At 38.1% G+C, this 25,659-nt stretch overlaps 1 protein-coding gene across 2 annotated transcripts in view; it reads right to left on the bottom strand.

Annotated features, from left to right (window-relative positions):
* Positions 1–21,209, bottom strand: part of rnf103 (ring finger protein 103) — a 55,223-nt gene extending 34,014 nt beyond the window's left edge. The window contains exons 1-3 of one of the 2 annotated variants that reach the window (XM_028801566.2): positions 20,488–21,209; positions 16,070–16,209; positions 6,453–6,568 (exon numbers count right to left, since the gene is read on the bottom strand). In XM_028801566.2, the coding sequence (XP_028657399.1) occupies positions 6,453–6,568; positions 16,070–16,209; positions 20,488–20,713 (482 nt within the window). In that variant the 5' untranslated portion in view covers positions 20,714–21,209. The remainder of the gene's footprint in view (positions 1–6,452; positions 6,569–16,069; positions 16,210–20,487) is intronic. The other variant, XM_028801568.2, reaches the window with a different exon arrangement.
* Between the last annotated feature and the right edge of the window lie 4,450 nt (positions 21,210–25,659).

The following is a 25,659-nucleotide window of genomic DNA, read 5'->3' as shown; positions in this document are numbered from 1 at the left end:
ATAAAGTATGTATGTATGTATGTATGTATGTATGTATGTATGTATGTATGTATGTATGTATGTATGTATCTATCTATCTATCTATCTATCTATCTATCTATAAAGCAGGCTGCTGAAGATGGGATAACAGACCAGTCTGTTAATTATCACAGAATTTATTAAATAAAATGGATTAACAGGCAGAGAACATTTTTATGAATCTGAAACTGCAATAATATCAGAAATCCGGCATAGTGCTGGAAAAGTTTTTTTGTATGTTGCCTATTTCCCTAACCATTTAGTTGCGTGATTTCCAGTTCATTTTTTGCAACAGTGTTTGATACACTCTGTGTTTCTACTTCACATGAAATAATTCCCACACAGTACCTGGTTTGAGGAGGGGTGGAGTTAGGGGGGCACACTAGTGAACTAAGTAACTGCAGTTTTGATTATCATTAAATTTGAAATTGCAGACTGAACTAAAAATACCAAACACCAAAAAAAAAAAATTGTTAGATGTGGTCACTGTCTGCAATTTTAATTCATACAGTACCTTTGAAGGTCAGTAGCACTGTTCTACATAATTATTACATAAAACCGATGTAGTTGAACTAGCAGACTAATGAAGTGTTTATTGTTTTTAATCTCATAGTCCAACTAAGTAGTAATGGAAAAGTGACAGGATATTTCCACATAGGAAGGGGGAAGACAGGGTCAGTCAGATATATTTCAGCAGCAGTAATGGGAAATGTCACACCAATAATTGTTATACAAATTTAAACAACATTGGTAGTAATATTTTATTGGATTATATAACACTAAATTGTTACATGTTAAAACTGATACAGTTTCCATTCAGACATTACTAAACACATGGAGATGTGTTTATTATGTAATGCAACAGAATATACTCAGTCTTACTGTGGAGAATGTGGAGATGCTGGAAAAACATTTCCACATATTTAAAAAGAAAAAAAAAAAGATGTAGTTAGGAAGAAGTGATTTTTTTCTTCTTTTCTTTAAGTATAAAATGTTAAAAACAATCCTGGATAGAATGGCAGTCCACTGCAGTGCACATTTATATAAACGCAAATCAAGGCTCACTCATGCTAGTCAATTTTAGAGTCACAAAATACCTTACTACTGTATGTTACCAGTCACTAAAGGAAAGGACTACTAGACACAGAAACAGTTTCTTTCCTACTACAGTCACTATGGTTAAACACAGTCCCTATACATAAATTCCTTCATTCAATATATACTATGTTTATTTTATATAGGACGGATATATTACTGAGTGGAAGTGCGATTCTTCATTATATTGTTTTTATATATCTGTGTTTACTGTATATAATATTGTGATGGTGTCATGTAATGTAGATTGAATTGTATATTTCTATGTACCTTGTTAGTCTATAGATGTAACACCAAGAGCAATTCAATAAAGTTCAGGTTCAAAGTTATATGTGGGCATGAGGTTCAGGAGGAAACACAGCATCTGGAGAAATCACATATAAACCCTGGGAGAACATGCAGTGACAGATGCCATATACTTTGGTCAATGATTAAAATTAATAAAATTACTACATACATGGTCACAATTCTACTTCAGAATACACCTGGAAGAATAATATTTTTAAATTTAATTTATTTTATTTGAAGAAAGCAACATTGTATACAATCAAGCAGATAGCATTTAAAGAACAAATACAACAAACAACTTCAAAATCAATATAGAAAAACACCAAAGAAATAAAAAAAAAAAAAAAAAAGTGAAAAAACAGTCACCCAGGAAGATATAAAAGGTGGGTTAAGATTTCTTCTAGATAAGCAAGATAAATCTGCATGCTAGTAGTGTGGTACAGGCTATTAAAGTCAGATTGCCCATATCCACTGTAAGCATTAAGGCCACATGGGAGAAAACCAGATATAACTGTTAATGGGTTGGGGGTGATTGTGACACCTAGGCTGTCTGATAAATATTTAACGATCTTTGTCCAAAATGATAGAAATTTCGTGCATTCCCAAAACATGTGGCCTATTGATGCTGGAGCTAGTTGCCAAGGCTCGCAAGTTAGATCTTACCCTGGATAAATTTGAACAATTTAAAATGACACAAGTGTGACTGATGAAACACTAAGTTTAATTATTGAGTGCTTGGCACATATACAGCTGACTTCCATTCCTTTTCTGAGGTGTTAATTGAAAGGTCCTTTAAAACTAGAATCCCTGAAGCCTATGAAAAACTTGTAATCCCGGGCCACCTTAAATTCCTTCACACCTCTCTATTAGCGTCTTTTGTTTTGTAAATGTGTCGATCAACACAAAAAGCCTTCTATCCCATCCTCCCCACCGCCTCAGAAAGGGCAACAAGTTCTCCCAGCTCAAGTCTTGTTTATCTCACTGTGATGTGCCTGTAGTTGTATAGGGTAAATAATATATCATTATTTGGAACACATGCATTTCATGTGTGTTCCGTGTCAACAACGATCTATGTAAATGTAGGATGACAGGAAATGTGCGAAATGGAAGAAATGTTGAACACATAGTTAAAACAAAGTTTTTGCATGTTATAGTACTAACAACAACATTTTAACATGAACTGTATAATGTGAAGATTGAAGGTTAGGGTAGGACGTTGACACGATTGCTTGGGTGGTACAGTGGTAAAACCTCATAATCAAGAGGTCACAGGTTCAATCCTGGCCTCTTCTCAGAATTACCGTTTTGAGTAACGAGCTGCTCTTATTGTTACTATTATACAATAAAAACATACATTTGATTTGAGGCTACAACGGCTGGTGTAAATTTATGGTACTTGTAAATGTTAGTTTTTTTTAATTTTTTTTTTTTATTCAGTTTTATTCTCTCAGTCACGTTCATGATCCCCCGTGATCTGACACTGCTGTTCTCAAATAAAGATGTTCTATAACAGAGGTGAACACAGAGGAGTATAAACAGGGCATGCTGAGCTCGCCAGGTACTGTGCAAAGCTCTGTTTATGATTATGTTTTGTGATGGTCTTTACATAAAAAAAAACATTTATATGTTGCTTATATAAAAGCCACATCAAATGTTATTTACCTATTTATCTTGATTTATTTACTTATCTTCCTACAACATAAAAAGTCACAAGTAGACTTCAGAGCTTCCTGTGTTTGATCGATACGGGCATGCTGACAAAGTACATGTGTAATGCCACGAAAAGTGCGACAGCATCATTTACCTGCATCTATAGACTCTTCAGTACACAAGTGACTCTCCATGCTAGTGTTTAGATCTGGCAGTGCCATGCTGACACTTAAGTATGTGAACAATGGTAAAAGAATGCAGTCAGACTTCTTTTTTGGACACATACACCATCAGATCAAAACAATAGCACTCCAAATTGCTCACGTAAGGTGGAAGTCCCATTTTACTTTATGGTGCCAAGCAGAATTGTGCTGCGGTACAGCAGTTTATTAGCCAGTGAAAGCTCTGAGAAGAAGCTGTCTGTTGTTAAGGCCCTGCCTTTGTCCAGTCTGATAGTGGTCACGGGACATCGTATCTTTGACTGCTGGTACAACAAATAGTTCTGAGTTATCACTGCTCTTGTGAAATGAATGGAGATAAACGGTATCAACTCAGAGAGAGAGAGAGAGAGAGAGAGAGTGGCAAGTTTGTTGTACCACGTGAACGTCACTGAGATAATAAAACTGAATAATAATAATAATAAAAAAAAAAGATCTAACTTTTATAAGTAGCGAAAATTTACACCGGGTGTTACAGACTCAAATGAAATGTATACTTTTATTACATTATAGTAATAATAATAATAGCAGCTCACTACTCAAAACGCAAAGTGCCGAGACTCGAACCGGCAACCTCTCGGCTGTAAGGCAGCAGTTCTTACCCCTGCACCATCCAAGAATATGTATTAGCTTTCTGTCGATTGACATTTGAGCTTCGGTTTGTAACTCATTGACAGCAGCATGTAAATTGATTTTTTTTTTTTACTTTGGTTATATTCTCGATTAAAAGTGCACATGATATTTGGACTAAAGTCTTCACACATTATACATTTCACATTATTATTAGTATAACACAGAAAAAAGTTTCTACTTCAGGTATGTGTTCAGCATTTCTTGCCTCACATTTCCTTTCATCCTGCACTTATCCAGATCTTTGTAGACACAGAACACACATGAAATGCATGTACAGTAATCCCTCCTCCATCGCGGGGGTTGCGTTCCAGAGCCACCCGCGAAATAAGAAAATCCGCGAAGTAGAAACCATATGTTTATATGGTTATTTTTATATTGTCATGCTTGGGTCACAGATTTGCGCAGAAACACAGGAGGTTGTAGAGAGACAGGAACGTTATTCAAACACTGCAAACAAACATTTGTCTCTTTTTCAAAAGTTTAAACTGTGCTCCATGACAAGACAGAGATGACAGGTCAGTCTCACAATTAAAAGAATGCAAACATATCTTCCTCTTCAAAGGAGCAAACAAATCAATAGGGCTGTTTGCTTTTAAGAATGCGAAGCACCGCGGCACAATGCTGTTGAAGGCGGCAACTCACACCCCCTCAGTCAGGAGCAGAGAGAGAAAGAGAGAGAGAGAGAGAGATAGAGAGAGACAGATAAAAAAATCAATACGTGCCCTTTGAGCTTTTAAGTATGCGAAGCACCGTGCAGCATACTTAAAAGCTGCACACAGAAGGTAGCAACGTGAAGATAATCTTTCAGCATTTTTAGAGAGCGTCCGTATCGTCTAGGTTGCGAACAGCCCCCCTGCTCACACCCCCTAGTCAGGATCACAGATAGTCAGCGCAAGAGAGAGAGAAAGAAAAGTAAGTTGGGTAGCTTCTCAGCCATCTGCCAATAGCGTCCCTTGTATGAAATCAACTGGGCAAACTAACTGAGGAAGCATGTACCAGAAATTAAAAAACCCATTGTCCTCAGAAACCCGCGAAGCAGCGAAAAATCCGCGATATATATTTAAATATGCTTACATATAAAATCCGCGATGGAGTGAAGCCGCGAAAGGCGAAGCGCGATATAGCGAGGGAATACTGTATTCCAAATAACAATATACTGTATTATTTACCCTATACAACTCCAGGAACCTCAAACACAGATATGGAGTCTTGGCTTGAGCTGGGAGAACTTTTTGCCCAAGTTCAGCTCCACCAAGGGGGGTTGGGATGGTATAGTAGGCTTCTTGAGCTGATCAACACATTTACAAAACAAAAGACACTAATAGAAAGGTGCGAAGGAATTTAAGGTTGGCCGGGATTACGACTTTTTTTGTAGGCTTCAGGGATTCTAGTGTTAAATAATAATACTTTTTATTTATATAGCGCCTTTCTCATGCTCAAGGCACTTTTCACACCATACCCTAGGATTGTTGAAGGGAAGATTCTTTGAATTTTTTTTATATTCTTGAGATGCCGTCTTCAGTCTTCAAGACATATCAGTATTGCATCTAGGACAGAAATGAGTGGGATGAATAATATTCTATGCTTGGCTAACAGTTCACAGGTCAATCTGTGCATTAGGAATAAAATGAATCTAGATAAATGTAGTATTGGATTTGAAAGATATTTTGACTAAATATGTGGAAAAAGACCTTCAAAATACAGTAGTCACATCTTTTGAAAGGTATAGATTATATAATATCTAAATTTTATTGGTCCAGCAACTAAGATACTATAAATAAATGGGTGTGAAAGGGCACCAAAGTATCTCAAGAAAACATCAACTTTATCCGAGATACCTGTTGTTAGTTTATTCAATTATAACCACATTTGTATCTTTATTAGATATTTTAATTTGATACTGGAAGGGATTCCAATATCCCCATTTTTTTGTTTTTTTGAGATCTGAATGTGATTTATACATATACTGGATACTGAAGGTACTGCAATCTGTTTGAATTCATTGTTGTGTGTTTCGTAGTACTAGGGTGTTGTGCCGTGTTAGCCATTATGAATGTAGAGAAAAGCCAAGCAAAATGACACCTTTTATTGGCTAACTAAAAATATTACAATATGCAAGCTTTCGAGGCAACTCAGGCCCCTTCTTCAGGCAAGATGTAATCTTTCCATCTTGCCTGAAGAAGGGGCCTGAGTTGCCTCGAAAGCTTGCATATTGTAATCTTTTTAGTTAGCCAATAAATGGTGTCATTTTGCTTGTGTGTTTCGTAAATGAAAAAAAATGGAGAAAAAAATAATGCTTCAACACAATAAAAGTCATAATCCCACAACTAACTTTGTGAACTGATGAATGAAGAACTTATTATCTGTATTACTTAGTGGTGACTTCGTTTGCCAGATGTCAGTCCAACATATTATATAGAGTTTCATCAATTAAAAAAACATAAAAGAGTGCATAAAAAGGAAACAGTAGGATCATAATATTTACTTTTAATAGATATTCATATAATGTAGCGAAGTGTCATCAAAAAATTAATGTATAAAGCTCCTTACCTGGAGTCACTGGAACAATTGAAAGTTCCTGTACGAATACCAAACTGAGATACTTTTGTGACCATTTTATTCCAGTTGACTTTGCTCACAAGAGGATCTCTGTCTTTTGCTATAACCTATGGAGGAAAGGAGGAGAGTTTGAATACCACTTAAAAATTTGACTTCCTGCATCTCTCTTGTAAAATAAACCTTAAAACAACTGGTCAGAGGAATCAACAGGTCTTCTTTTAATAATACTTTAAAGCAAGTAAGTTAAAGGTAAGCCAATACTATAGAATTACAGCCCACGTTTATGAAGAACACTATACTGGACATCTCCTTACATAAGACAGAATTGCAAGCAATTTCATTTTGTTGTACTTCAATTAGAAGTATATTTTCATAAATCAAAAAGTGACAGATACCAGAATTGCTAAAGTCACCACTGTACTGTTACTTGGCATACTAAACTGATTTTAAAGGAATTTTTTTTTGTAGCTGTAGATATGTAGTAATCTGACAAAATTTGTGTCAGATTAGATTACTGCAGAAGTGGTTATTTTGAACAGCCTTAATAATCAAGCTGGGTCCAAGACAAATGAATGTGCATGAATGACAGATACATGAGGACATCATCTAATTAATATTGTCTAAAATATAAAAAAAATCTACAGCTTAAAATATTTTTATATATAAAAAAAAAGATAAAAGGCAATTTCTTGATTCAGAAATGTAGCTAACACCCAAAACAGATGGGATGCTTAACTGTGGCATTATAACAACAAGCCAGAGTAGTATGAAGTTTAGTTGTATGGGGGGGTGGGAGTATACACCTGAAGTTCCAGGATGTACGAACAAATTAGTTTACAAATACTACGGTAGGCAATACTGTATTTATAGTGAAGCCAGTACAGAGGTACAGTCAATTTAACTTGCTATCCACCTAGTTAAAATAATTTGTACAATCTACAATCATGGCCAAAATTATCGGCACCCCTGGAATTTTCCCAGAAAATGCACCATTTCTCCCAGAAAATTGTTGCAATTACAAATGTTTTGGTATACACATGTTTATTCCTTTATGTGCATTGGAACAGCACAAAAAAACAGAAAAAAGCCAAATCTGACATCATGTCACACAGAACTCCAAAAATGGACCAGACAAAATTATTGGCACCTTTTCAAAATTGTGGGTAAATTGTTTTATTTCAAGCATATGATGCTCGTTTGAACTCACCTGTGGCAAGAAACAGGTGCTGCCAATATAGCAATCACACCTGAAGCCAGTTAAAATGGAGAAAAGTTGACTCAACCTTTCTGTTGTGTGTCTGAGTGTGCCACACTAAGCATGGAGAACAGAAAGAAGAGCAGAGAATTGTCTGAGGACTTGAGAACAAAAATTGTGGAAAAATATAAACAATCTCAAGGCTACAAGTCCATCTCCAGAGATCTTCATGTTCCTTTGTCTACTGTGCGCAACATAATCAAGAAGTTCACAACACATGGCACTGTAGCTAATCTCCCTGGACGTGGACGGAAGAGAAAAATTGATAAAAGACTGCAACGAAGGATAGTCCGAATGGTGGATAAACAGCCCCAATCAACTTCAAAACATATTCAAGCTGTTCTGCAGACTCAGGGTGCAACAGTGTCAGCTTGAACTATCCGTCGACATCTGAATGAAATGAAACGCTATGGCAGGAGAGCCAGGAGGACTCTACTGCTGACACAGAAACATAAAAAAGCCAGACTGGAGTTTGCCAAAATGTACTTGAGGAAGCCAAAATCCTTCTGGGCTAATGTCTTATGGACAGATGAAACCAAGGTAGAGCTTTTTGGTAAAGCTCATCATTGTACTGTTTACAGAAAACGGAATGAGGCCTACGAAGAACACAGTACCTACAGTCAAACAAGGTGGAGGTTCTAAGATGTTTTGGAGATGTTTTGCTGCCTCTGGCACTGGATGTCTTAACTGTGTGCAAAGGCATCATGAAATCTGAAGACTACCAAAAGATATTGGGGCCCAATGTAGGGCCCAGTGTCAGAAAGCTGGGTCTGTGTCAGAAGTCATGGGTGTTCCAGCAGGACAATGACCCCAAACATACCTCTAAAAGCACCCAGAAATGGTTGAAGACAAAGCGCTGGAGAGTTCTGAAGTGGCCAGCAATGAGTCCGGATCTAAATCCGATTGAACACTTATGAAGAGATCTCAAAACTGCTGCTGGGAGAAGGCACCCTTCAAATCTGAGAGACCTTGAGCAGTTTGTAAAAGAAGACTGGTCGGAAATTCCAGTTGAGAGGTGTAACAAGCTTGTTGAAGGTTATAGGAAGCGCTTGATTTTAGTTAGGGCGTGCAACCAAATATTAAGTTGAGGGTGCCAATAATTTTGTTCAGCCCGGTTTTTGAGTTTTGTGTGAAATGATGTCAGATTTGGCTTTTTTTCTCTGTTTTTTTTGTGTTGTTCCAATGCACATAAAGGAAATAAACATGTGTATACCAAAACATTTGTAATTGCAACAATTTTCTGGGAGAAATGGTGCATTTTCTGGGAAAATTCCAGGGGTGCCGATAATTTTGGCCATGACTGTATGACAATAACTAAAAAAAATGTTGAATTTGAAATCAAGTACTTTTTTATTCACTCTTTAAAAAAATGCTTTAACCACAGTATTTTGCATAGTGCCGAAAAAAAATTTCATATTTTATTGCAGTCTGAACTGTAGGTTTCAGTTAACACAATTTGAAAATTACAATACAGTATGAATAACTGAAAAAAGCAATACATTTCCCCAAGTAGGTGTAAGGTATATAAAAAGGATCCCAGGTAAATGTAATACAGGGAATAACTTCATAGGGGATAAAATCATTTTGAGTTAATTAAATTCACATTTAGCTATTCACTTTCTCTTTTTTCAAATAATTCAAGGGAATAAATGGATATTAATTGTGACATATAATAAATGACTTAAGTACAGTGGAACCTCGGGTTACGAACGTCTCGGACCACGTACAACTCGGGTTACAACCAAAAAGTTCGCCAAACATTTGCGTCTGTTCACAACCACACACTCAGGTGACGAACAAGCCAGTTTCCCTTCTGGTTCGTACACGGCGACGACTTCTGCACATGTTCAGTCTCTCCCTGTGCAGCGAGAGAGAGCGAGTGAGACTGCGCCGCGTAAGGCCAAGAAGGCAGTTAAAGAATGCACCGGGCTTGTTTTTAAAGAGACTGATTCGAGCATTGCTTTAACCTCGTTGTATTTAATGAAGACTTTTTTCTATTGAATTTTAACCTCCACTTCACTTCTGTTTACAGCGATCGGTTCGTAGCGTGCATTGTTGCAATGTTACTTTTCTTGGTTGTTTATTAAATTACGGATTTTTCAAATGTTCATGCTTTTCCATGTGCTTAAAATTCATTAAAAAAAAGTGCTCACAGCGAGCAGTTCGTAAAGCTGTAGCGTGAATTCTTGCAATGTTACTTTTCTCGGTTCAAGGTTTTCTCAGTGTTATTCAATGTTTTTACATTTAGTTTACTATTACGCTGTGCATTCTATGGTATATTTAACTATTTTTGTGCTTAAAAATCTTTAAAAAATATATATTTACATACAGTTCGTACGGTCTGGAACGGATTTACATATAATCCTATGGGGGAAATTACTTCGGGACACGACCAGAGTTTTGGAACGAATTACGGTCGTGACCCAAGGTTCCACTGTATACTAGGGGGCTTTGCCCCCCACTTGCTTTGCTCGCCAACCCCCCTGCCTGGCTACGCGCCAGCAACTTCGCATCTCTGCTGCTTGCATATGTGGATTTCACTTTCACCAAACAAAAAAACTTTTAATTCTAGCGGATAGGCTTCTTCATTGGGAAGAAACACTACTTTTCCCTGATGGCAACACTAATTAGATGGTCTAAAAATCCCTGACTTAAAGTTTAAAACCAAACAATATCTACATACTTCTGTCATATCACCGATGTCCATATATTTGATCTTGTTTACCTTTTCATCAATATCGCATTGAATTTTGATTCCGTGTTTGGAATTACATTGTGACAATGCGACGTATAACTTCCCGTGAGTGAATATCGTTTCTTTCTCGCTACACAAACTGTGTCTGATCATAGCATTCACACAAAAGAGAAATGACTGAATCATGTGCATGGTTGTAAATGCTTTAGATGTGGTCATTGTCATCTACTCTTTGTCTTTGATTTCTGGCCCCTGGAGTGGTTAAATCTCTTGGCAAAAGTCTCGTCTCACGGGACGTGAAAGTGTCTCTCTGAGAAAGTCACGTCTCATCTCTCTTCCCAAGATTTTTTTTATTATAATAGAGAGAAATAAACAGATTTCTTAACAATAACTGTCCCCTCACCTGAATATCCTGCTGTGCTGCATTTTTACCCCCTACTTCTTTCATAGGTTTTAATGGCTTTAGATATTTCTGAAACATGACCGCCTTCAAAGTACCCAACATAATTAACATTAGAATAATGTAAACACAATAGTGGTTATTGTTCTCTATAGTTATATTCTTGGTACTGTAAAATTTCAACATTGAAATAAATGACTTTTATTACTCTAGAAATTTAGGCATTTAACATCAATATTGTTGATGGAAACTAAAATGTCATTGATATGAGGCTGTAATAAAAAGTAATGCATCAAGGTTTCAAGATGCTTTGCCTGAAAATGTACACTCTTTCTTAATGGAAATCATGGATTTTCCTCAGAAAATCAGCACAGTCCTCTGCTTGTCTCGCTAATCTATGTTTTAACTTCGTTTTTATGTATTAGTTTATCTCAACGGCCACTGTACTATGATCGTTATTCTTTACTTAACATATTTTCTTGCTTGCTTTCCTCTCAATTTTTATCTCCTGATGGGATATTATGTGAACCTCCACCTTTGTTTTATTCATCTCCTGACTTGTTCACCTGGACGCCGGTGTTCACCTGTATCAGTGAGCTGAATGCCTCTCAGAGATGTAAATGCACCCGATGCTGCTGTGGAAGAAGAGCCGGTATTGCTGTTAAACAACGCCAACTCAAGTCCCAGAGCTTAGATTCCCGATACCTGCGAGTCGTCTATGACCCATCTTCTCCTGCTCAGGACCCCATCCCTGGTCCATGGGCGCTGGATACCGGATTTAATTTCTCCATCTCAAGGCGGCATCACTCTTCCTCGGTGTGTTCTCTGGGAGTAAATGATGCTAATCTTCACATGTTCACCGCTGCTCATCCCGCAGCGAGCTCTTCTACTTCTATCAGGGCTGCTCTCTTGAACGTGAGATCAGTGTCTAATGTTTATTCTGCAACACTTTATTATCTCAAATAAACTGGATTTCTTTTTCATCACTGAGATCTGGATTGTAAATGGTGACTCTTCGTGTTTTACTGACTTGGTACCATCAGGTTATTTATTTTTAAACTCTTTTCGGCTGACTCGTCGTGGTGGGGGCATTGCCACTCTTTTTAAAAGTATGTTCTTGTGTAGCTTCGAACTGCAACTTTTCGAAGTTTGCAGCTCCCCTTTTTTGTTGTTTGCTGTGGTTTATAGTGGTAGTGCTGCTGCTTTGCAGTAAGGAGACTGTGGAAGATTGTGGGTTCGCTTCCCGGTTCCTCCCTGTGTGGACAGCACTTTGAGTACTGAGAAAAGCGCTATATAAATGTAATGAATTATTATAGACCTCCTGTAATTAATGGTATCTTCATTTCTGAATTCTCTGGCTGATATTACCCTCTCCCATGACAAAGTATTTATTGTCAATAGAAACCTTTGGTTAATTACTTTTTATCACTATTGGACTCATTTGATTTTATCCAGCATATTAATATGCCGATTCACTCTCTCGGTCACACCCTTGATCTTGTTCTTACATGTGATATTTCAGTTAATAATATTGATTTATGCGATGTTTCTTTTACTGATCGCTTTTCTATAATGATGGATATGAATATTACTGTTGATGTTCCTACTACTAGTTGTGCTCCACGCTGTTCTCGCTTTTTAAATTCTTCTATTATATCCGATTTTAAAACCATATTCTCTAGTCTTGATGTACATGTCCAATATGATGGTACCGATGATTCTGTTTTAGAATTCTTCTTGTGAAACGGTTTTAGACTCAATTGCTCCGCTCAAGATACATTGTAATAAGGCTTTGGAAAACATCTTGCATCACCCCCGTCCCAAAGATATCACTTCCTAGTGAGCTGAACGACTTCCGGCCTGTCGCTCTGACGTCACATGTGATGAAGACCATGGAGCGGCTGCTGCTTCATCACCTAAGGCCACAGGTCCGCCACGCCATCGACCCTCTGCAGTTCGCATACCAGGAGAAGGTGGGAGTGGAGGATGCCATCATCTACATGCTACACCGATCCCTCTCCCACTTGGACAGAGGCAGTGGTGCTGTAAGAATTATGTTTCTAGACTTCTCTAGTGCCTTCAACACCATCCAACCTATGCTCCTTAGGGACAAGCTGACAGAGATGGGAGTAGATTCATACCTGGTGGCATGGATCGTGGACTATCTTACAGACAGACCTCAGTATGTGCGTCTCGGGAACTGCAGGTCTGACATTATGGTCAGCAACACAGGAGCGCGGCAGGGGACTGTACTTTCTCCGGTCCTGTTCAGCCTATATACATCGGACTTCCAATACAACTCGGAGTCTTGCCACGTGCAAAGGTTCGCTGACGACACTGCTATCGTGGGCTGCATCAGGAGTGGGCAGGAGGAGGAGTATAGGAACCTCATCGAGGACTTTGTTAAATGGTGTGACTCAAACTACCTACAACTGAACACCAGCAAAACCAAGGAGCTGGTGGTGGATTTTAGGAGGACCAGGCCCCTCATGGACCCCGTGATCATCAGAGGTGACTGTGTGCAGAGGGTGCAAACCTATAAATACCTGGGAGTGCAGCTGGATGATAAATTGGACTGGACTGCCAATACTGATGCTCTGTGTAAGAAAGGACAGAGCCGACTATACTTCCTTAGAAGGCTGGCGTCCAACATCTGCAATAAGATGCTGCAGATGTTCTACCAGACGGTTGTGGCGAGTGCCCTCTTCTACGCAGTGGTGTGCTGGGGAAGCAGCGTAAAGAAGAGGGACGCCTCACGCCTGGACAAACTGGTGAGGAAGGCAGGCTCTATTGTAGGCACAGAGCTGGACAGTTTGACATCCGTGGCAGAGCGACAGGCCCTGAGCGGGCTCCTGTCAATAATGGAGAATCCACTGCATCCACTAAACTGTCAGATGTCTATTTCAATTCCACCCAGGGGGTAAACGTTAAAATTATACAAAGTTATTGTCTGTCTGTATACCTGCATTGTTATCGCCATTGTTATCACTCTTTAATTTAATATTGTTCTTTATCAGTATGCTGCTGCTGAAGTATGTGAATTTGCCCTTGGGATTAATAAAGTATCTATCTATCTATCTAAGGGAAGACCTGCTCCCTGGCTAAATGAAACTACGCGACCACTATGCCATGCCTGTCGAACGGCATTGGAAAAACAATGGACTGACTGTTTCTAAACAGATTTTTAGGACTTCTCTATACTAATTCCAGGTTGCAGTTAAGAAAACTAATTTAGTACCCCATCATTCTAAGAATTCTAGGGTCTTATTTAATTCAATTAATGTGGCCATTCACCCTCATTTTGTGACAGAATTAAATAGTACTGTTCTTTCTTGTGAGGAGTCTCTTTCATTCTTTGTCAGTAAAATTGATACAATCCATTGTGGTATTGTTCCAACTGGCTATGAACTTCCTACTGTTAATCATGGCATTGTCTTGGAATCTTTTGATCTTGTCTCACTTTCACAGTTAAAAAGTACTATTGACACCCTTAAACCTACTCTCAGTCCTCTTGATATTGTACCACCACGCCTCTTAGTGGAAGCCTTTGATGTTTTGGGTCCAACCCTACTAGCCATTATCACTGGTTCTATTAGTGAGGGGGTTGTGTCCTCATTTTTAAAACATGCTGCGGTGCATCCCTGTCTAAAAAAGGCCGAATTAGATCCTGGAATTTTAGCCAATTTTCGCCCGATTTCCTAATTGCCATTTCTGGCTAAAATATTAGAAAGAATTATTTATAATCAATTGGTCGATCATCTTAACTCCAATAATTTATTTGGGATCTACCAATCTGGCTTTGAGACGGCTTTCCTGAAAGTATTCAGTGACATCTCTATTATTACTGAGTCAGGTGGCGCTGCAGTCCTTGTCCTCCTTGACCTGTCCACTGCCTTTGACACTATTGACCATGAGATATTGCTGTTGCAGCTTGAACATCTTGTTGGGCTTAAAGGGGCTGCTCTTAAATGGTGCAGGTCATATCTAATTGGTAGACACTTTTCAGTGACTTTAAATTCCTCTTTTTCGTCTACTGCTCTTCTTAAATGTGGTGTTCCTCAGGGATCCATTTTGAGTCCTATTTAATTCTCTATACACCTTCACCCTATTGGAGCTATTTTTAGGAAATTTAACATTTCTTTTCACTGCTAAGCTGATGATACACAGGTTTATATTCCCGTCTGCAACTTTGCAATGAATCAACTGCACAACTGTCTTTTTGAACTAAGATCCTGGATGGCTAATAATTTTCTTGATCTGAATCAAAATAAAACAAAGGTGCTTATAGTGGGTCTATCAGCTAAAGCCCAAATTTGTCTTGGACATTTCGGCTCTTTCTCTGTCTTTTGCAAACCTCAAGTCCACAATCTTGGTGTTATTTCTGACAGTAACCTCTCTTTTGAGAAACAGATTAATTCTGTAGTTAAGAGTTGCTTTTTCCAGCTTTGTCTTTTAGGTAAGATCAAGCCTTTTCTTATCTTCTAGGGATCTTGAGAAAGCTACTCATGCTTTTATCTTTTCTCACCTTGATTACTGCAACTTGCTGTATCCTGGGATTAGCAAATCCCTGATAAGCAGGTTACAGTATATCCAGAATGCTGCCGCTCGCTTTCTGGTTGGGGCAAGAAACTCTGATTCTGTTTCTCCAATATTAGCTTCTTTACACTGGCTGCCTGTCAGTTTTCGAAATGATTTTAAAATCTTGTTGCTAGTTATTAAATCTTTACATGGGCTTGCTCCTGTCTGTTTATCTGAATTGTGTACTTTACACCTGCCATCTAGAGTGCTTAGATCTTTTGGTCAGTTGTCTCTTGTTGTCCCTCATACCAAGTGTAAAACTAAGGGGGACAGGGCTTTTGCAGCTGCTGCTCCTCACCTGTGGAACTCTTTACCTCATTACATAAAGGAGTTGTCTACAATTGAACGGTTCAAAACAAGATTAAAGACTCATTTCTATTCACTTGTTTTCCGTGACCTTCAGTAATACCTCATGGCTTCCTCATTGTGATTATGTAATCTTACTTCTATTTATTATTTATTTTATTTATGTTAATTTATTTTATTTCTATTTATGTTTTTTTCTTCTTTTATTATAAAGCGCTTTGGCCACACATTCCTATGTTGTTTTAAATGTGCTACATAAATAAACTGACATTGACACTTTATGTGCCATTTTGCTTTATAATAAAAGCTAATATTAAAAAATACACATATTAGTCCAGTTAGCTTGAAGGATGAACTAAATATTCAATATTTACCTGCACCAACCAAATTCCATCTTTAGTGTCTTCAACTAATTCATAGAAGTGCATTTCACCACTGAAGGTAGTGCTGGAAACAGTCTCTGAGACTTCCTCATTCTTCAAGGCAGAATAAAGTTCCCCTTCCATAAGATCACCTGAAAGAAAATATATTAGGTTATCAATTTTTATAGAATTTATTTTTATTATTCTAATATACTATTATTTATCACTGGGCAATATGTTTAAATACTAAAATGATTATGAAATGTCACATTCTTAAAGGACAGTATGTCTCTGAATATTAAAATTGAAGACACCATTATAAAAACCACATAAAATAAATTCAAGGCTAGGTAAGAATAAGAGCACTAAACACCAGAAACCTAGTATTGGCAGAATTCTATGCGATATACACCTATACAAAAATCCATGTTTAGTAAAATGTGGCATTAAGAGGCACCTATCAGCACAATATTTATTATATAGGAGGCAATGTGGACTTTCATTCAAAACAAGGTCCCTCATTTATAAGTAAAGTAATTAATAAAAATTAAATTAGATGGCCTTGGTATTTGTGAAGTTGAAGTTAAAACAAATTGTCCATACACTTGTTTTGTTGACTAAAGCTATATTTAGTAATTTCACACAAGACTGTGTCTCCACTTAAGGCATATTATGGAGGTTAAAACGAAATAATAGGGTAGTAGTCAACAGGTGAAAGAGAAGCCTTAAAACTCACCAGATCTCTCAACCTCAAAGGGGAAAAGATTTCTACACATCAATTTAAACCATGCGGCTGGATAATCCTTTCTTTAAGTTATGCATGAACTGCTTTCATAAAATACAGATACTAATACAGATATGTGTGACTAGAAAGAAAACGATATTGTGGAAGAGCATGTGAACACCAGTAATATGTCTAGTCAACATAAAGTCAGTAGAGCAACCTAGGTTGAAGTCATTCCACGTAACAATGTGGCTTTATCTAAATTGATGAAATAAAAAACTGTGAGCACAGCCTGAATGTTTTCACTTTGCCAAATAACCATGCTTTAATTTTCAACTCATTAATAAGTTATATTTCTAGTTAAAGAACAAATGACAAGCAGTATATACTGTAGACTGAAGATGCCTAGAAAACATTACAACAACAAACAAAAGAATTTTCCTTTGAAACTCTAATAACTATATAAATATGATGGGTGATGCAAATATGCTCCTAGCTTAAACATATTTTGGAGCCTGACTGGTATGTTCTTTTCACTTAACCTTTTATTGTAGAAAGTTGTGTAAAACCAAAATCGTGTGGGTGTTGATACCTGGCTTGAAAAAAGTACTGTAACTGTCACAATGAAAGGCAGCCAATGAAGCAGGTAATATGATAAAAAGTAGGCAACGTACCAAATGGTATACGACCGTAGAACAAGGATTATATTTATCAGCAATACACTCCATAATGTAAACTTTTTAAATCTTTATATTAGCCACAACCTGTCTGTTATAGTTTATTTCCCGTTTTCTTTACCACTCCTTGCCAAACAGTAAAGCCCTAACTAAGAGATACAAGAATCAGTGGGGGATTCTTACATGCTTATTCTCATTACCTTGTGAGAATAGCTTAGGGAAACTAAAATCCCCTGTGCATCTGCTCATTACAGATATAAAATTGAGGTCTTGATTCTGAAAAACTGAAAAAAATAATTCTTACTCTAAACATACGAAATGGGAATACTTCCAATCTGTCAATTTTTCACTCAATGAAACAAGAGTTTAAAAGGCCAAGGGATAAATTTGTGATAGCTTTTTAATATCCTAGTGAATTACTGCTTTGCCTCAGATCTCCTTTTCTTTTTCAACCTGGCTAATTGAATAACTTGGAAAAACAAAAATATAAAACACAATCTCCTAAAATATAATTTTATCTAAGGCTATCACAATGACGAAAACTGATTGGAAAACAAATTCAAAGGTCACTACTCCACTGATAAAGGCAATAACGAGTTTTAAACCAAAACTATACTGATTAAATCAGAGAAACAGAAATTTAATTTTACTGTGAAATATGCCTTTTATGAAACTACACTTGTCCAAGTTTAAAGAAAATGTTCCAGGGGTACATGGTACAGTACTCTACCATAATCAATTTAAATTTCACTTTCTCAATCATCAATACTGGATACTTAATTAAATGTTGCCCATGTCTGATACATTCTGTTTGTTCAGCTCAAGTCTGTGTTATTTGTCAGTTCAGAAATGGCTATCAACTTTCCAGGCATATGCAGTTGCTTGGATAGGTCTCACTTTGCTGGAAACCTAATCAGAAATAAAATTTGACAAATTTGAGAAAAACAGATGGCTGCACTCTATCTGCTATATACTGTGTATTGAAGGGAAGACTGGAATTCTTAAGAATTCTCATTGGTTTGCTTATTACCAACACATGGGAGTGGAGTGTGTGTGTCACTACATACTTATGTTTATGTAAAAGGAGCTTTCTTTCAGAAAAGAGAACTAAAACATAATATATCCATAAGAACTTAAGAAACCTCACAAATGATATGAGATTGTTTAGCTAATAGCTAAGCTGTCCTAATAGCTCATCCAGATACTTCTTAAAGGTTGTTGAGGTTTCTGCTTCAACAGCAGATCTTATTCGTGGGTTCCAGATTTCCCATAACTCTCTGTTTAAAGTAGTGATTCCTGGCTTCAGTCATTAATTAACTTCCCCTTAATTTCCACTGATGTCCACAAATATGTGATTTGCTGTTTAAGTTCTGCTGGATCTACTTTACCAATGAGTTTAAGAATGTTCAAGATCACTTGGCGGTTCTCCTCTGCACAGCTTCAAAAGCTGCGATGTCTTTTTTGTAGTGTGATGACCAGAACTGCACACAATATTCCACATACAATCTCACTTGTGCATTTTAGTTCAAAAATACCATTCCCATGATATATTTTCAACTGTTTTAGGATATTATCTAACATTTTATTTGCCTTTTTAAAAATGTCTGCATTTTGTTTAGATGATGAAAATGATGTGTCAGCATATAACCCTAAAGCATTTTCAGAGGTTGCTTCCTTAAGTCCCTATGTCTTTATGAAAGTATTATGTCTACTGAACCCAATGCTGAAATCAGTTTGGTTTTAGTTTTAATGGCATATGAATTAAACTAATGAAAAAACAAAAAAAAAAAAGATAGAGAAGACTAGCCAGTAAATGAAAGAACCAAATAAGATGATAAAAACAACACTGAGAGCAAGATATGTCCCAGTCCAGGACAGAGGCTATCTGGGCCCATTCTAACACACATGCTACACCACTAACTTTGGCAATTTACCACATCTTTTAAGTAGAAGCAAAAGCTATGTAGAATTAGTCAACTTAAACACATTTACTTATATACTTGGGAGGCACATGAAACTGACATTAGGAAATAAAAGCCATTCTACCTTCAAAACGGAATGATTTTGGCCAAGGAGTGCTTCTGCCTCCCCGCAACCCTACTTAGGATAAGTGAGTTTGGAAGGTGAATAGATGAATGTTGCTTAAGCATTAATATCAACTAACAAAGTAACTGGCAGCAAATAAGATTGTCTTTGTAAATTTGAAGAGTGGGCTAAGAAGATAAACTTATCTGATATGAAGTGACAGATCAAAAAAGAAAATTAAAAATTCCCTCTCTAGTAATTAAAGCCTGATTATCTAGAAAACTATAACAAAGCTAAAGTATGAACATACACAGAATACTGTAGGCAGCACTGTTGGATCGGGATTTGTTTAAGAATTTGCATCCATTTCCCTTATCCACGGCAGGGTTGCTGAAGCATCAGCCGCAAGGCAGGAGCAGGGTGTCAGCCCATCGAAGAGAGAAAACACACATCCACTCACACACGGGCTAATTCCCCTAACCTGCAAATAGAACTAATTTTGATAACTTGCATATTTCACCTTTCTACTGTCAAAATCTGACATAATTCTAAAACTAGCATACAAATCATTTGTTTATTTCTTTAACTGGATATCTGGCAGGTGAAATAATTTACTAAAAGCTATACAGACAGATCACATGTCAAGAATCGAAAACCTTACACCCTACGCCTATTAAAATTCAAAAGATGACAAAAGACATGCATGTAGTCTAACAATACAGACTGACGGATGGATACCCACGAGAATTAACAAATGATTGCAACAATTTTAAAACATTATGTTTGAACGTATTCATTTCTTAAAGTGGACACTGCAATAATAAAACAGAAAAACAACTCAAGAAGTCACACACCCAAATGAGAGTTGCCAGCTGTCAACAGCAAACGAAAACTTTTCTCGCCGCCTTCTCGGCAGTGAGGCCGAGTCGTGGTACTCCCCTATTGTGAAACACACACCCGGCAACAGAGAATCCCTTGGAAACTAGGATATTAAAACTACTCACCTGATTTGTCCACCAAATCCGTGACATCCTTTTTCTCTGGTAGCCCCGAGTAGCTCAAGCCCCGACACTCCAAAATGGTTTTGAGTTTTTTGAAGCTCAGGGTCACCGGGTCCACCAACTGGGTAGCGAAGATCCCTGTTTCGTACCAGACAATGGCTTCAAAAAAACGAGCCAAAACAAAGAGTAGAAGAAAATACAGCAACAGGAAAAAAAGCTTTAGCCACATTTTCGCTTAAATTAAATAATATATTTGAACACGTCTGAAGTTCCGATTTGCAGCGCAGTAGTAGTTTCCGGGTCTTAACAACACTCCAACGAAAACTTCAGATTAAATCCCCGTCTCATTGGCCCCTTTACACTCGTTTTTTTCCACGCGGTTTCCTCTCGACGTGTTTTATCCCCCCTATTTCACATATCCAAGAAAATCAGGGAAGCCTGACCTTTGCACTAAGCGCATAACGACGAGGCCCGCTGAGGCCAAACGTACAGTCTCCCTACAGTCCACCATATACGAAGTTACCTAGAAACAGAAGCGCACACAGAAATGTATCCAGATATGTATATTCATGCATACACATGAAGTATATCCTCCATTTTTCGCTTTGTTGCAGATGTTATCCAAGACTGTTTTCTGCCTGCACAACAAAAAAGCTGTGTTGCGGATCCTCTGTGTCTGAATCAGCTGGTGTGCATAACAAAGTGACGTCACTCGACTGGTGTTGGTCTCGTCGACAAGAGTAGGCGCGCCAAAGAGTTCTACGGAAAGCCGTTGCAGACGAACATGACATATTCTTAAACGCGCTTCAAAAGCATTGCTGAGTACCATATATTTCAGGCAAATTGTGTTACCTTGGACTCCTTAGCAATATGAGTTTCTAGCTGAAAATTTCTGCTTTATAAAATGGGGTTATAATATGTTTAAGACCATGATCCCTTAGCTGTCTTGTTGAAAAGCTTTTTCTCTGGCTCACACTGCACTCTGGGTAAGTAATTATTAATAAATTGTACAATTAATAAGAGGGGGGACTTTGGCAAAAAAATGCAATGTAGAGGATGTGTGGTAGCCTTACACAAAAGAGCCTCTGGAGGTTTAGTGGGAATACAGTCAGAAATTAACATTAATATGAAGATTAGCATTTCCACTTACTCCCATTAAGCGTCACAATGGGCCAGAGCATATTTTGGTAACGCTGGGTGCAAGACATTTATGAGCCCTTGACAGAGTTGGAGCATGCTGAACGGCATCAATGCTTGAAATGTGCTGTATTAATTAATTTTTATTATTACCAAAGCGCAGCTGTCAGCAGTGTGTCTGTCTGTGGAGAGAGTGTTGACCTTGTTGAGAGGTTTACTTACCTTGGCAGTGACATTCATGTCTCTGGTGACTCTTCCTGTGAAGTCAGTAGACGGATTGGGAGAGGATGGGGGGTCATGAGGTCGCTGGAAAGGGGTGTGGGGTGCTCCCAATATCTATGCAAAAGAATGAAGGTCCAAGTCTTTAGAGTCCTGGTGTTTCCTGTCTTACTATATGGTTGTGAAACATGGACGCTCTATCCATTGACCTGAGATGAAGACTGGACTCCTTTGGTACTGTGTCTCTCCGGAAAATTCTTGGGTACCGTTAGTTTGACTTTGTGTCGAATGAGCGGTTGCTCATGGAGTCCCAAATGAGGCACATTACCTGCATTGTGGGGGAGCGTCAGTTACGGCACTACGGCCATGTGGCGTGTTTCCCAGAGGATGATCCGGCTCATAAGATCCTCATTGTTGGGGACCCAAGTGGCTGGGCCAGGCCAAGGTGTCGTCCACATACAGTAACACCAGGCTGCGGCAGAGAGAGGGTCATTTCCGGAGGGTAGGACTGGACCGGGTGTCAGCCTGGGGGGTTGCCAACTGGGATCCCAAGTTGTTTCAACATGTAGTGGGTGCAGCAACGCACTGTTCCAGTGCATGCTCCCCAGCTTGACTTGACTTGACCAAAGCAATTCACCCAATTACCATTCTGAGTATGTATGTTTGCATTTTCCATGAGTGCAATCTTTTGCAGTTCACAAGCTGATGGATGACCCGAGAGCATTTAAAGGTAGTTGTCAAAACCCTGCTTGAGTGCTTCTAATGCTCCTGCTGTTACTGGCACAATTCTTGTCTTGACATTCCACATCCAGCTGATCTTGGTTTCTAGGTCCTTGTACTTGCTGAACGTCTCTGGCTCATTCAGCAAGACACTTGCGTCACCTGGAACAGGTATATTGTTCAGCAGGCATGCTCCCTATTTCTTCTTGTGTATCACTTTTTCAGGACAGTATTGTCTGGTCAGTAAATACGGACATGTCCCACCTAATGGTGGTTGCAGATTACCTTGTCTGGGATGCGCTGTTAGCCCTTGATATGTCAGGCACTTGTATCTCCAGATGCTGGCACAAATCCCAACAGATATAACTGGCCAGTTTGTTGTGTCTGTATATTCAGATGGTGTGAGTATAGTGCAACCAGCGACTATGTGACTCACATGCTCCTTTGCTTTGCTGCATATCCTGCACTTTCTGTTGATTCCCCGCTTCAGGATGTTCTTCTGATGGTCCTAGGGTTGAGTGCCTGATCTTGCGCTGTGATTATCAGACTTGAGACCAGAACTGTGCAGCCATGTCATGAATGCTTCTTTCTCGACTGTTGATCTGTCGAAATCTTGGAAGAATTGTCCATGCAGTGGCTTAGTCATTAGCAGTTTTATTTTCTCTTGCTCAATGCAAGTTTTTGACATTATTATTATTATTATTATTTTTATTATTATTATTATTATCAAAGCAGGTTATTTACAAAGATTATTCTTATGATCTCCTGCGTGGAGTTTGCATGTTCTCCTCGTGTCTGCGTGGGTTTCCTCCGGGCACTCCGGTTTCCTCCCACAGTCCAAAGACATGCAGGTTAGGTGGACTGGCGATTCTAAATTGGCCCTAGTGTGTGCTTGGTGTGTGGGTGTGTTTGTGTGTGTCCTGCGGTGGGTTGGCACCCTGCCCTGGATTGGTTCCTGCCTTGTGCCCTGTGTTGGCTGGGATTGGCTCCAGCAGACCCCTGTGACCCTGTGTTCGGATTCAGCGGGTTGGAAAATGGATGGATGGATGGATTCTTATGATCTGCGTAATTGCAGCATTAAATATTTCTAGAATTTAAAGCCATTTAATGTCTTTGAAAAACTGGAATATACTTACTGAATGTAAATAGATAATAAAAGAAAAAGAAAAACACTCAAATACACAAAATTTATTCTTAAAAATCCCTTTCAAAGTCTATATTGGGTTTATAATAGTAAATTTCTTTTCCATTCTTCTACAGAGTACAGGTTAGTTAAATAACTAAACAAAATTAGCAGACATCTAGAAATGAGCTAATGTCATTGCAATAGCCAGTGTCACAGAACTGTAAGATTCTGGTTTTTCCACACCTAGTAGGTGCATTTCTTTAATTGTAACATCAGACCGCTCCTTCAAGATGGCCCCTCCTTATTAAACATTAGCCTCTGTACAGGTAACATTTGAAGGCAGACACCCTGCTCTTGCTCCTTCACATAATTTTACCCTCTTCTTTAGAATACACTATATTTAGTACTTGAAAAGTTTTCAGTTTCAAGAAGTCTAGAATATTTGCATCCAACCTGAACCATAACTAGATGTTTAACTAGAACTAACAAGTATAACCATATAACTTCAGTTCTCCAATCACATCACTGACTTCTAATTAAACTAAAGGCTGATTTTAAAATCTAATTACATCATTGAGTTCCAACTAAGTTGAAAGCTGATTTTAATATCACCTTTTTCACATAAAAATCATCCCTTACAGAACAAATTAATATTTATACTCTAGGGGATACAATTCAGTCTCAAGATGCAGGCCTATTTAAATGTCTGTGAATAAATAAGTGCAGGAGGCAGATCCTTTAGCCGTAGAACTGTTGAACAATCCACCTACTGGAGAGGAGATACATCGGTCTCATCATTTAAATTAAGTCTGAAAACTCATTGTTTTACCATTGCATACTGTTCTTAGAGCTGCTGCAGAGCCTGTTTATATTACTCTCTTAAACTGTTTTTTTAGTTATTTGTAGTAATTAACATTATCAAGCCATTATCAGGACTTTTTCTTCATGGTGTCTCTGGGTGAACTTGGTTTGCCTTGAATTGGATGAGTCATCACATGTGATGTACATGGACTCAAGACATCTTCTTTACATAGTTAAATGGGGTTGTTTGGCAACAGAATAATTCTTTTCACAGTGTGGATGACTAAGGACAGTTTGAATTTGACCTTAAAACCGGCCTGTAAGGTGTGATCAAAAAGTTTTCAGACTGCCCTACTGTATTAAGTGAGACAGCAGTATCCTAATGATAAATAGAGTTGTAAACAGTGTTTGGAGATTTTTAGGTAAGAAATTTCAAGGTAAGCTAGTTGTACTCACTAATCAATGATGCCGGAGAAAGGAGATGTGTTGCAGATTGATTATCACATACAAGTAAGAATTTCACTGTGCTCTGTACACGTGACATTAATTACGCATTTAAACATTGTAGATGCTCCAGAGGACAGATGGACATCCCACCCAGGACAGAGATGGATCCGTTACCTGGCCAGAGTGTGATAACTGAAGGATGAACTAAGTGCAGGCAACACCTGGCCGGGATGCCTTATTATTCCCAACCTGAGTGGGATGCCCAAAGGCTACAGACAAGAAAGGTAAACTTGAATTTAACTGAATTTAAAAAGAGCTGAAGCATATGAATATGAAAGAGAGACTTTGTGCGTAATTAATAAATTGGCATATCTAAAAATGTCTTAGAAAGTGTCAAAAGACAATAAGTCACCTGAGGCACATCTGCTGATCTGATGACTCTCTAACAGCTGGAAGATGCACAAAGACTCGTAGGAAATATTACTTGAGTAAGGGTCACACTTTTGAAAGGCTGGGAATTGCAATTATAAGATCACATTAGAAAGTGGTGACCTAGTTATTAGTTACAGCACTTCTAATTAAAGGCCTACTTTGAAATTCCTTGAAAATTCCTGCATTCATTTATTTGTTCATTCATCTTTTTGTTTATTTTTGAATCGGCTGATTCAAGCACATTTTCACATTGAAGCAAAGCCTTCTCAGCAGTAAAGAACACATTCACACAC

Source organism: Erpetoichthys calabaricus, chromosome 5, assembly GCF_900747795.2.
Source record: "Erpetoichthys calabaricus chromosome 5, fErpCal1.3, whole genome shotgun sequence".
NCBI lineage: Eukaryota > Metazoa > Chordata > Cladistia > Polypteriformes > Polypteridae > Erpetoichthys > Erpetoichthys calabaricus.
This window is presented reverse-complemented; position numbering and strand designations above follow the sequence as displayed.